The sequence below is a fragment of the Phaenicophaeus curvirostris genome, chromosome 25 (genome assembly GCF_032191515.1).
Source record: "Phaenicophaeus curvirostris isolate KB17595 chromosome 25, BPBGC_Pcur_1.0, whole genome shotgun sequence".
Taxonomy (NCBI): Eukaryota; Metazoa; Chordata; class Aves; order Cuculiformes; family Cuculidae; genus Phaenicophaeus; species Phaenicophaeus curvirostris.
In genome coordinates, this window is record NC_091416.1 from 4,209,676 (window position 1) to 4,222,984 (window position 13,309).

At 51.5% G+C, this 13,309-nt stretch overlaps 1 protein-coding gene across 1 annotated transcript; it reads left to right on the top strand.

Moving 5' to 3' along the window:
* Positions 1-386: 386 nt before the first annotated feature.
* Positions 387-12,962, top strand: VPS26B (VPS26 retromer complex component B). The gene is made up of 6 exons (XM_069876370.1): positions 387-723; positions 5,976-6,132; positions 7,000-7,164; positions 7,911-8,086; positions 8,717-8,859; positions 9,980-12,962. The coding sequence occupies exons 1-6, from the start codon at positions 501-503 to the stop codon at positions 10,124-10,126; spliced, it is 1,011 nt and encodes a 336-aa protein (XP_069732471.1). The 5' UTR covers positions 387-500; the 3' UTR covers positions 10,127-12,962.
* Positions 12,963-13,309: the final 347 nt, after the last annotated feature.

The following is a 13,309-nucleotide window of genomic DNA, read 5'->3' on the forward strand; positions in this document are numbered from 1 at the left end:
CGCGCCGCCGCGCTTCGAACCGCCCGCGCGCCCGCGGCGCCAATCAGCTTCCGGCTTCCTGCGCAACAGCCAATAAGGGCCCGGCCCCGCCGCTCCAGCCAATCATTGCTAAGCGCGGCCAGTCAGAGCCCGCCCACCGCCGGCCGGATTCAGCCAATCAGCACCCGCTGCAGCCAATCCCCACCCTCCCACTCCCGCCCACCTCAGTCAATCCCCGCCCATCTCCCGTCTCAGCCAATCAACGCTCCCCTCCCTGCTGCCGCAGCCAATCACCGCCCGCTTCGGTTATTCCCCGCCCACTTCCTCCCGCTGAAGCCAATCGCCGCTCCCCTCCCTCCGCCCCAGCCAATCACCGGCGCGCTCCGCCCCGCCCCGGTTCCGCTGGCGCAGGCGCGGGGCGGCGGGGCCGCGCTGGGGCTCCGCAGGGTCCCGTTCCGCCCTCCCTTCGCCCCCCTCCCCTGCCGCATTGCGGGACCCTCGCCCCGAGGAGCCCCGGGGCCATGAGCTTCTTCGGGTTCGGCGCCGCCCCCGAGCTGGAGCTGGTGCTGAGCGACGGCGAGAGCCGGCGGCGGGTGGAGCACAAGACGGAGGAGGGCAAGAAGGAGAAGTATTTCCTCTTCTACGACGGGGAGACCGTGTCCGGCCGGGTGGTGCTCACGCTCAAGCAGCCCAACCGGCGCCTGGAGCACCAGGGCATCAAAGTCGAGTTCATCGGGCAGATCGGTGAGCGGGGCCGGGGCCGCGGAGGGACCGGCGCTGCCTGCGCCTCGGGGGAGCCCAACCGGGGCGTCCCTGCTGCCAGCCTGCCCGCTGCTTCCCTTCATGGAGCGTCCCTAGTGCTTCCCTGCTCAGAGCGTTCCCCTTGAGTCATTTCGTGGAGTGTTCCCATTGCTTCCCTACTCAGAGCACTCCCATTGCTTCAGTTTATGGAGCATTCCTATTGCTTCCCTGTCCAGAGCATTCCCATTGCTTCAGTTTATGGAGCATTCCCATTGCTTCCCTGCTCAGAGCGTTCCCATTGCTTCAGTTTATGGAGCGTTCCCATTGCTTCCCTGCTCAGAGCATTCCCATTGCTTCAGTTTATGGAGCATTCCCATTGCTTCCCTGCTCAAAGTGTTCCCATTGCTTCCCTGCTCAGAATTTTCCCATTGCTTCATTTCATAGAGCTTTCCCATTGCTTCAGTTCATGGAGCTTTCCCATTGCTTCCCTGTTCAGGACATTCCCATTGCTTCCCTGCTCAAAGCGTTCCCATTGCTTCAGTTCATGGAGCTTTCCCAGGAGCTTTCCCATTCCTTTATTCCATAGAGCTTTCCCATTGCTTGCTGGCTCAAAGCGTTCCCATTGATTCATTTCATGGAGCATTCCCATTGCTTCAGTTCGTGGAGCGTTTCCATTGCTTCCCTGCTCAGAACATTCCCATTGCTTCCCTGCTCAAAGCGTTCTCATTGCTTCAGTTCATGGAGCTTTCCCATTGCTTTATTTCATAGAGCTTTCCCATTGCTTCCCTGCTCAATGCGTTCCCATTGCTTCTCTGCTCAAAGCGTTCCCATTGATTCATTTCATGGAGCATTCCCATTGCTTCCCCACTCAAAGCTTTCCCATTGCTTTATTTCATGGAGCTTTCCCATTGCTCGCTGGCTCAAAGCGTTCCCGTTGCTTCCCTGCTCAAAGCTTTCCCGTTGCTTCAGTTCATGGAGCTTTCCCATTGCTTCCCTGCTCAAACCGTTCCCATTGCTTGCCTGCTCTGAGTGTTTCCATGACTTCAGTTTGTGGAGCATTCCCATTGCTTCCCTGCCTGGAGTGTTCCCGCGGCTTCCCTGCTCAGAGCTTTCCCATTGCTTCGACTCGTGGAACATTCCCTTTGCTTTACTGCATGGAGCAATCCCGTGGCTTCCCTGCTTGGAGCATTCATTCTCATTGCTTTCTTGCACATTGAGTGGAGTATTCCCACCGCTTCCTTGCTTTGGAGCATTCCCATTGCTTCCCTGCTCAAAGAATTCCCATTGCTTCATTTCATGGAGAATTCCCATGGCTTCCTATTGCTTCCCTGCACATTAAATGCAGCATTCCCATGGCTTCCTGCCCGGAGCGCTCCCTCTTACTTTCCTGCACATTGAACGGAGAATTCCAGTGGCTTCCCCGCTCGCAGCATTCCCATTGCTTTCCACGTGGAGCATTCCCGTGGCTTCCCTGCTCAGAGTGTTCCCATTGCCTCCCTGCATGCTGAATGGAGCATTCTCATGGGTTCCCTGCTTGGCACATTCCCATTGTTTCAGTTCATGGAGCATTCCCGTTGCTTCCCTCCACGCTGTATAGAGCATTCCCATCACTTCCCTACTTGGTGCCGTCCCCTTGCTTCCCTGCATGTTGCATGGAGTATTCCCCTTGCTTTGCTTCATGGAGAATTCCAGTGGCTTCGCCTCACAGAGAATTCCTGTAGCTTCATTGAACAGAGAATTCCCTCAGCCAGCAGGAATTATTCCATCCACCGTGTGAGCTGAGCCACCCACTCTGTGCTCAGGAAAGGAGGAAACTCCAGTCCTTTTCCAGGTCATTGTTCTCTCGTCCTATTTTCTCGCTTCTGCTTGGTCACTGATTTCATCTCGGAGCTGGTGTAAGGTTGGGTTTCCATCCTGCAGACATGGAGCCAAGCCCGGACACTCCGGCAGCGCCGGCTCTCCAGTGGGATTCTCCAGGCTGTCTCTATTTGCAGCTCTACAAGCTGTTGGTTTGCATTTCTCCTGTCCCCATTGATTCAGGGACCTGGATACAGTGGGAAGTGATGGCTCTGCTGAGGATGGTGAATCGGGAGAGTTTTTCCCATAGCTCCCCAATCCCTAGCTGCACCGTACGCCTTTTCCCTGGGTAGATCAGCTTTCCTGAGGCCTTCAGGCTGATTCCATCTCTTATTCCTGGAGTGAGTGACCATGTATCCCTGCACAGTGCTTCAGCGTGGTCAGAGCTTGTGGTTTTCTGTGCGTGTCGCTAACTTGGATTTACCTATTTCTTGCTTTCTTAGAGGAAAGGTAGCTGCCACGCCCACTCTTCAGTCGGACCAGAGATATCCGTGTTCCATGGATATTCCTGAGAGCCAGCATGAGTTCGGGCTGTTCCCAGGGATGCGGCTGTGCCCTCCGTACCTGGGTTTAACCCCCAAAATCCCTGTGACGTTTGCACTGCAAATCAGGCAGTGCGGGCAAGTGACCCCAGGGTTTTCCCACCCAGCCCCAGTGCTGTTGAACAGTTTTGCTGCCTCGCTCGTGTGTAACAACCCTTTGGAAAGAAAGGGAAGAGAGGCAGGGAGAGCTTGTAAATGATGGAGTGTTAGTGAACCCGGTCATCAGCAGCTGCCTCATGACCTATTTGATCATCGGTGGAAATTAAGCATGAAATTCACTTCCAGCTCCGTTATCTCCTCTCTGCTGCATCGCCTGCTTCTGATTCCTCGTTTTAGAAGACTCTTGAGCCATATATATTTTGAATAACTGCTTTGAATTCACAGTATTGCCCAAGCAGGGTGTGTTAGGAGCTGCTGGGGCTGCACAGTTTTCTTCTCCCTTTGCCCATCACACCATAAAGCACTGAAGTTGGCACTGCTGATGGTCCTTCCCTAATGCTTTCCATCTCAGAACAGCTTGCCTTACGTTCTGACCTCTTGCTGTCTTGAGGGCAGTAGCTGTGAGAGACAATATAACAGGTAGGGAGGCTGGGATGTCACCGAGTGATGTGTCAGAGGGGAGATGGCTGTTCCAGCCTGGGTGCCAGAGTCCGAGCTGTTCTGCTTGGTCTGTGGTTAGCACAGAACCCGTTTAAGGTTTCAGTTTGTCTTTGTGTCCTGAGCACAGCACATTTTTATTCCATCTAGAAACCTTAAAGCTCTGAAAACTTGCAATTACAGCTTGTACCTGTAATGAAGCGTCGGACACATCAACCCTTCCTGTTCTACTGAGTGCCAGTCTGTGTCCTTCTGAGAGCTTGATACACTGACATTTGCCTCCCCTTGCTTTCAATTTGATCGTTGCCCTCTGCGTCCTGTGTGCAGATGACGTATTCCTCTTTTTATGTGGCACGTGGCTTCTCCCCATCACATCGACGAGCGCTTTCCTCTCAATGGGTGTGTGTTCAGTGCAAAGGGATTTGTTTTATTCATGTCACCTGCCCGCCTGGCTCGATGGCACTTGCTGTTCTGCGTAAGTGAGGGGGGTTCTAGTGCCAATACTTCCATTATAGAGATAAGGTGAGCAAAGGGGTGTCAGAAACAGACATCACTTAAAATCTGAGATCTCATCGTGCATCCCAAAGAGCAGAGAACCGAGAGAAGTGGAGAAGAAGCTTTATGAGAGGAGGCTGAGGGACTTGGGGTTGTTTAGCCTGGAGAAGAGGAGGCTGAGGGGAGACCTCATTGCTGTTGTAGCAAGGTGGGTGCTGGTCTCTTATCCCATCTAAGTGATAGGACAAAAGGAAATGGCCTCAAGTTGCTCTGGCGCAGGTTCAGATTAGACATCAGGAAAAATTCCTTCACTGAAAGGGTTCCCAGGCACTGGCAGAGGCTGCTCAGGGTGGTGGTGGAGTCCCCATCCCTGGAGGGATTTAAAAGATGGGTGGATGAGGTGCTCAAGGATCTGGTTTAGCAGTGGACAGGTACGGTTGGACTCGATCTCAAAGGTCTTTTCCTACCAAATGATTCTAAGACTCTCCCTGCAGTTCCTGTCCTCTGCTAATGCCTCTCCCAAGCCTCCTCTGCACAGTTTAGTGCTGACGGTGAACTTGTGTGCGTAGGATTGTCTGATGACTTAGGTTTCCTCATCTGAACATATCAGATTGGCTGAGGCTTTACCTTTTAGGACCATGTGGGCGTCTCGAATCACCCAGCTTGGGTGCAGGGCTGGGAAGGGCAGATTGCATGGATAGTTACGTGTAACACAGTGCTGTGACTGCAAATCGCGGGGTTTTAAGTTTGACTTAAGTGAGAAAGCTTTGTAGAAGCACGGAGAGGATAGCTTTAATTAAACAAGGCAACCTGTAGTTGTTCCTGCTGACACGAGGAGGCGGTGGGGAAAACTGAAGCAATGTGACCGTGCTGGTTACTTGAACTGGTTTGAGCAGTGCTTCCAAAGGTTCCTGCTCTTCCCTCATAGAATCATGGAATCATAGAATAACCAGGTTGGAAGAGACCCACCAGATCATGAGTCCAACCATTCCTATCAAACACTAAACCATGCCCTTTAGCACCTCATCCACCCGTGCCTTAAACACCTCCAGGGAAGGTGAATCAATCACCTCCCTGGGCAGCCTGTTCCAGTGCCCAATGACCCTTTCTGTGAAAAATTTTTTCCTAATGTCCAGCCTAAATCTCCCCTGGCGGAGCTTGAGGCCATTCCCTCTTGTCCTGTCCCCTGTCACTTGGGAGAAGAGGCCATCACCCTCCTCTCTACAACCTCCTTTCAGGTTCGATGTTCATGTTAATGTGTTATCCAGGGGCTGGAGAAATAGTTGACTCAACTGCCTCCCCGCATGCTTGGAAGTCATGTGCAGAACACTTATTCCTGGTGCAGACTGAGACCACTCAAATGCTGTTATCAAAGGACAATCAGGAACGGTTGGAAGCCTCCTTGCCCTTTGCTTTTGCTCTGTCACTGTCTACTGTTCCAGAGAAGCAGGGGTGTTTTCTCCTCTCTTTACAGCAGCGATGTCTTTGGCTTGGAATAGCGTAGAATATTATCGGAAGGGATTGCATGAGTCTTCTCAAACAGTCTGGACATAATTAACATCGATAATAAGTGATGCCTGTCACTCTAAGGCAAGCAAAGTTCATGATTCCTGAACTGTTTCCTCCCTGTTTCAGGAGGCTGTGATGGAGGGCAGTGAACCAGTGCAGTACGGTGCAGCCGTGGGCTGTCCTGGTAGGCTCTCTGGGCAAAAGAGTCCTCTCAGCTGTGAAATCACCGCTTAACCTGGACTTATGTCTTCCTAGAACTCTACTATGACCGAGGAAACCACCACGAGTTTGTGTCTCTGGTGAAGGACCTAGCCCGTCCTGGTGAATTCACTCAATCGCAGACATTTGACTTTGAATTCACGCACGTGGAAAAACCATACGAGTCCTACACGGGGCAGAACGTGAAGCTACGGTGAGTCTTCTCCCTCTGCTGACCCTGGTTCTTGTCCCCTTCCTTTGCTGACCCCAGTTTTTGGCTCTGTGCAGCGTGTAGGTGCTGGTATTTACCCCGATGATACTGGAGGGCAGCATCCCTTTCCTGACGCACCTGTAAGCTCGTAGGTTCGCTCCAAATGAATTTTGATGAGCTGAATTCTAAAAGGCTGTCTTTGAGGGCTTTACTTTCATAAGCACGCATCAGGCTTTATGGAACTCATTTGCCTCATTTAAGTGTCAAGAGAAATCAGCCCCTCTGAATCAATTAGATACTTTCTAATTTATTTGGTAAATCAGAAAACAAAAGAAATGGTTTGCTTTGGTCTCCAGTGGGGCCATTTTTGCTGTCTTGTAATCAGTCTTGTCAACTTTAATTGTGCTCTAATGCAAACAGACGCCTAGCTTATGTCCTGTTCATATGTTGCAAACCATATTTCACATCTAGGCACTCCTGTTGAGTTGAAAATCAGTCACTGGCTTTGAGGGGAGGCTGGAAAATTCTGAAATCTGCAGCAAGAGGTGTGCCTGCGGAGACTGGTGTGATCTAATCTCTTGCAAAAGGGCAGTGGTTTTAATATGTGCAAGCTCTTACTCAGATCCCCAGAGTGGTGCTTGGGTAACTCAGACTCACAAATACACGGAAGCTTGGAGAAGCCCTAGAAGAGATTGCTTTTCCACTTGAAAATTCCTTTCTGTCTTTTCCCATGTGGGACGTTGGCTGCTCCAAAAGCCAGGGGACCAGTAAGACTGCGTAGATAGCCCAGTGCGGTCCTTTCAGCCCCAGTCCCTCTCTGCTTTGTCTCTTCTGCCTGTGTGACTGTAACTTGGAGACCTCTCCTTGCAGCTATTTCCTCCGGGCGACTGTCAGCCGTAGACTGAACGATGTGGTGAAGGAGATGGACATTGTCGTGCACACACTGAGCACTTATCCGGAGCTCAACTCCTCCATTAAGATGGAGGTGGGGATTGAGGATTGCTTGCACATTGAGTTCGAGTATAACAAGTCCAAGTAAGTGTCTCGGGAGCAGCCAGTGGTGGTGGAGAACCATCTGCTGCAGGGTACAGCTTGATTTGGAAGCCTGAGCATGTGTCTGGCGTGTGATCCTCAAAGGGATTCTTTGTTCATGCGCTCTAAAGGGCTGGCACACCATCCAGATTCTCACTGAGGATCTGTGGGTTCCTCTCCTTGCCCATCTATGTGTTCTTTGGGCCAAGGAGTGGGAAGCGATGCCTGTGGCATTCTGGGCTTGCAGCACAGCGTGAGGCTGTATCCCTGTATCTTCAGTAAATTCAGGAGCAAGACCAGTATTTCCAAATGTCTTTAAAGTACAACGTCTGCTCTTTACCAGACAATACAGCTGGAGCAGGACCTTAATTCAGGCACAGAATTTAGAAGCAACTCTTCTAAATTACTTTTAATGCTTCTTTCCCAGCTGATGCAAGCAAATCCCCCTGCAGTGTAACGTTCACGCTGCTCTTAGTTGACCTAAAAAATTGGGTTTGGAGGCTTTGCTGTCGCAGGGGTTTCTTGCAGATTATCGGCCTGGAGTTGTGTCTTGGATTTATCTGATCGTGCTAAGTGTTCTTATTGATTTCCAAAACACTGGAGGAGGAAAGATCACAGCGCTGTTGACAGGGGCCTGGTGGAGGTGGTTGATCAGGATCTGAAATTTACAGCTGAGGCCACGGATAAGAATAAAGCAAGTCCCACTCTTCAGTCAGAGTCCTGATTTGCTTTCTTCTTTCGTGTGCTAGGTATCATTTAAAGGACGTGATTGTCGGGAAGATCTACTTCCTGCTGGTGCGAATCAAGATCAAACACATGGAGATCGATATCATCAAGAGAGAAACCACGGGGACTGGACCCAACGTGTATCATGAGAATGACACAATAGCTAAGTACGAGATCATGGATGGGGCACCTGTGAGAGGTGAGAAGGCAGAAGAAGCCTCAGAATTCCTCTTCTGAAGTCTCTTGGGGTGGGAACATGAGTCCTTCAGATGAGTCTATGTGCTCTGCATCCTATTTCACTGATGGACTCACAGCAATGGTTAAATACAATGCCCTTCCTTCTCTGGTGTGATGAGGGGCAATTGAGGCATAACGAGTTGCAATGATTTAATTATTCCCGTGAAGCAGTGGCAGAACCAGGAATAGATGTAAATTCACTGTTGGCTTGGGCCACCAGCTGGCATTGCTGCAGCTTGGAGGAGAAAGAGGTGGTGTTTTAACTCAGTGCCAATCTCCTGTGCCACTCGTTTTCCAGTTCCCTTGTCCAGCAGAGTCACTTGCCAGAGAAAATGTCACCTGATTCATTTTTTTCCTGCAGCGCTGTCTTGATGCAGGTCACAAATGAGTCCTGTGCTGTTAAAGTGGAAGTGGAACAGCTGGCAACAAGGGCAGGGTCTGGCTACATCCTGATTTTTAAGGGAGTTTAGATCTTTTAGCTCATCTTACTCCACTTGTGGACATGGTCACAAAGTGAGATGCTGTTTTCTGTTGCTCTCCTAGTTGATATCTTTGCATTTTGTCTGTGCTGATGGTTCTGTGCTCTTTGTAGGGGAATCCATTCCCATCAGGCTGTTTCTTGCTGGCTATGAGCTGACTCCAACGATGAGGGACATCAATAAGAAGTTCTCGGTGCGTTATTACCTCAATCTGGTGCTGATCGATGAGGAAGAGAGACGCTACTTTAAACAGCAGGTGAGGAATAGAACTGTTTGTTCTTCTTGGGCCTGTGGACTGTTGCTTGGGATATTACACTATAAGGACCTTCTTGGAATTTGGGATTGCCGTGGGGGAGAATCATAGAATCACAGAATAGTTTGGGTTGGAAAACGACCTTAAAGGTCATCTAGTTCCAGCTCCCCTGCCGTGGGCAGGGGCACCTCCCACTGGATCAGGCTGCTCAAGGCCCATCAACCTGGCCTTGAACCCCTCCAGGGATGGGGCAGCCACCCCTGCTCTGGGCAACCTGGACCAGGGCTTCACCACCCTCATCGTGAAGAAGTTCTTCCTTATGTCTAGTATCAATCTGCCCCTCTCCAGTTTATACCCATTGCCCCTTGTCCTATCACTCCAAGCCTTTGTGAACAGCCCCTCCCCAGCTTTCATGTTCTTGACTGACTATCTGTAAGGACAGGATTAATTAGAGTGCAGAGAGGAGCAGTCCCTGCAGGTCAGATGGGACTGGTGGTGGGGATGCATGTAGAAGGTGCCCACTTGGGACTTGTTTTCCACTCTGTTTGCCCTGTTCTGGAGCTTTTGTGCTTCACCTTATGAATTCCAGCATGGTAGCAAATAGCATTAGGACAGAGCTGCCCTGGATCTGGTGAGGGACTTTTTACAAGGGCGTGTGGTGATAGGACGAGGGGGAATGGCTTTAAATTGGAAGGCGGAAGATTTAGGTCTGACATCAGGAAGAAATGTTTTGCTGTGAGGGTGGGGAGGCCCTGGCCCAGGTTGCCCAGAGCAGGGTGGCTGCCCCATCCCTGGAGGGGTTCAAGGCCAGGTTGGATGGGGCTTGGAGCCCCTGATCCAGTGGGAGGTGTCCCTGCCCAGGGCAGGGGTGATGGAACTGGATGAGTTGTAGGGTCCCTTCCAACCCAAACCATTCTATGATTGTGTGCTCACATCCTGGGGAGCGGCGTTCTCCCCCAGTTTTCAGGAAGGCTGCATTGCGAGGCCTCTTCTTGCTGCTGCGGATGGAAGACGCCAGCGTGTGCTGAGATCTCAGGGCAGCTCGGTTCAGCCGTTGGGTCTGGGTGGGGCCAGGAGAAGGTCTCACCAGCCCTGACAAGCCCTGCCGGGTGTCTCACTGCAGGAGGTGGTGCTTTGGCGGAAAGGAGACATAGTGAGGAAGAGCATGTCCCACCAAGCAGCCATCGCATCGCAGCGGTTTGAGGGGACATCCTCGCACGCCGAGGCCAAGACTCCCAACCAGCCTGCAGAAAACAACGGCCGGCAGTGAGAGGCCACGCGGAGGAAGGCTGCTGTGGAGCCACTGGGGACAGCAGCGAGGAGGAAGAAGAAAAAAAAAACACTTCAGAGACTTCATGGAAATAAATATCCGTTTTTGACTTAATTCCTTTCTTCAAAGGACTTGGAAGGTGGGAAGGGGACAGGAGGGCAAGGCAAGCTGGAGCGCTGGTGGTGCGGAGTCGAAGGTACCTCAGTGCTTCCCAATCAACCACATTCCTCGGGTTGGCTGCTTTGAGGCGTGTGTCCAGGGGCTGCTGAGCTGCCTGATCTCCTCTCCCTTTCAAGTGTGGGAGCAGGGAGGGAGAGAGCAAGTGAAGGCCAAATCTGCTGCTTCTTGCCAGCACTGTGGAGGTTGCTTTGGGGCTGTGTAGGATGGATGTTTTTCTTGCCTTTCCAAAATCTCCACGAGGGACAGTGACACAGCGATGAGGGAGTCAGAGACTGAGGTATCCCCTCGCTGCCTCCCCTTCTTCTTTGTGCTGGCGTTGGATTCCTTTCTGTAATGGCATTGACTCAGTCCCGGGAATGCTCTGTCCTTGCTGTGCTCACGTTGAGTTGAGAGGGAGCTGCGGCTGGTAGGAGGGAGCGAGGCACGCGGGTGCAGTCGGAGGTAGCAGAGCGGTGAAGGTCCCAGGGCTGCTGGGTGAGCAGGAAGGCTCCTGGTCAAGAGCGATGCCTTCCGTGTCTTGTTCTACACTTGTAGCTGCGTGAGCATCCCCTGAGGTGCGGTCTCTCTGGTTGCCGTGCTCATACAGGTCCCATTGCTGCTGCAGAGCAGCCACGAGACGTCTGCAGAATGGTTTTGGAAGGTCAGAAATAAATGGGGGCTCTCTGGGGAGCGAGCTTAGGCTGCACGTGCTGCCCTGCTCGTGTCTGTGTCCTCGTGACAGAGCAGGCTTTGTAGCAGGGCCAGACGGCAGCGTAGAAACACGTGTGTATTGCTTTGTTTGCTCCCTCGCGCCTCCAGGATGTGGATTTGTAAGGGCTGAAAGTGGATGCAGTTGTTTTAAGAAGCTCTTGGCCTGTGTGTGCTGCTGGATGAAGCCAAGCAGGAATTGGAAGAACGGTAGAGCTCTCTTGATTCCAGAACTGCGTTCCCGAGGCCTGAGCTGGAGTCACCAGTGAGGTCTGAGGGTTTGCCATGAGCTGAGAACCTGGATGCGGGTTTTTTCTTTGCTAAAATAAGCTGCTTTTAGTCTTCAGCTAAGTAGAATCACGAGAACCTTCCCAGAAGGGAGTTGCTCCTCCCTTAAAAATCAGATGCGGCTTTGTAAACTCCATTGACTGAGTCTGGAGAGAATATCCATCCTGTTCAGATGCCTTTCTGCGAAGCAGGTGGTTCGACCTCCTACTGGATGGGAAGACAAGTCTGCACAAAGTGCTGGGATATGAGCTCTAGCAAGTGGGATTTGTCTGGATTTCTCTTGAGTTTGTGGCTCGCTGGGGTTTTCTCCAGTGTCTTTTTGACTCTGGAATAAATCTCCTCTGCCTCTGTCCCGCAGCCGAGTGTGGAACAGTTGTCTTGCAGCTGGGAAATGGAAGTGTCTTCTGCTTTGTGTAGTGGAACAGTGCTGGTGGAGGGCCTGGGAGGGAAGGGGACCTTTCTCTGTAATAAGACAGCTGCTGTATTTCAGTGATTAATGTATGTTTCTGCTTGCCGAAGTAAGTTGTCTTTTACTCACCCCGTGTAAGGTTGTGGTTGTCAGTAGAGCTGGACAGTCTCACTCTGTTATAGAGGACACTAATGATCTCATCTCTCTGAGTGCTCATGTCACACCATGTTCTTGCGCTGTGATAGTGGAGACGTGGCTTGCTTTTCTTCCCCTGAGAGGTCTGTGCCACGGGCTGGAGCCGTGTCTTCCTGAGGCTGAAGCAAACTCTGACTTCAGCCGGCTGCCACCTTACGTCAGGGCACAGGCTGGGAACCAGCCAAGCGTCTCGTGTGGCAAAGGGACCTGGATGTTGCTTCTGACCCTCACTCTACCCCCTCTTTGTGAGGGAACCACCCGTGCTGGGGCAACACACAACCTTTCCAAGCCAAGCAGAGCTCCTGCAGGAGCCCTTGGGGATATCGGGCTGTCTTTCCACACGGAGCTGAGCACAGCAGCACCTCCAGCTTTCCCTCATATCTCATCCTGCCTACAATATTTTTTTTCCTTGCCTATTCCTCTCGATGGTAGCCATGTGGTGTTAAAGGAACCCCATGGATGGATATGTCTTTGCATTCCGCGAGTGTTTTCTTCACTGGCTCAACACTATGGGATGTAAGACTATTGTCTGACCAGACAAAGAGCTGTAAGATTTCTGTCTGTGTCACTTCAGAGGGATGACTTGGAAAAGGTGCATGAGTGTATACGTTGGGTTGGGTTTCTTTTCATACTTTGTGCCCTTCTTGTGGAACCAGAATTTAGCAACAATCCCTGTTTTTACTTAATCTAAATGGACCATTCACCCTGTTACCACCAGGCCCTCTGGCTGGAGCAGACGTGCTGAGCATCTTTAGAGCGAAGTTGAAGCACGAGGTCACTCCAGGACAAGGTACTTTAGAAAAGCATCTCGTTCGCATGGTGAGGGGTAGATGCTGCTCCAGCAGCCGTGTCCCCCTGAGCTGGGGGGTTCTATTCACTACTTGGGTCATTCCCCGTCTCCCAGGCAGGCAGGGGGGACTCTGCAAGTACTCGACCGAGCAGTGCAAACCTGTAATTAAGCCTCTGCTGTGTTTACATGTTTCTTAATTCGTCGTCTTTTCAATGGCTGTATTTTAAATCTTGGGTTTTTTTGTCTCTCCAATTAAAAAGAGCCAGCCCTGGCTGTCAAATGCTGTGCACGAGTTTGTCTGGTATGGTTTATATGGCCTGGGTTGGGGTTTTTTTATGTTATTAAACCATTTTTCTTCAGTGCTGTACTGTGCAGCCTTCCAAATGGGGTCGAGGAGTCTGCACTTTGTTATCTTTCGAAGTTCTTGGTCTGTCTTCCAGTTGTGTGAAGCTATGAGGGGCGTGGACAAGCTGGAGAAGTGGGGCTGTGGGAACCTCGTGAGGTTCAACACGACCAAGTACAAGGTCCTGTACCTGGGTCGGGGCAATCTCCAATTTCAGTATGGGATGGGGGATGATGTGATTGAGGGCAGCCCTGAGGAGAAGCTCAAAGTGAGCTGGCAATGTGTGCTCAC

Bases quoted from the DNA above. Each gene is read 5' to 3' on its own strand.
- VPS26B (XM_069876370.1), top strand. From the start codon at position 501: ATGAGCTTCTTCGGGTTCGGCGCCGCCCCCGAGCTGGAGCTGGTGCTG. The intron at 8,087-8,716 runs GTGAGAAGGCAG...TGCTCTTTGTAG, and splicing joins GGATGGGGCACCTGTGAGAG to GGGAATCCATTCCCATCAGG. The intron at 8,860-9,979 runs GTGAGGAATAGA...GTCTCACTGCAG, and splicing joins GACGCTACTTTAAACAGCAG to GAGGTGGTGCTTTGGCGGAA.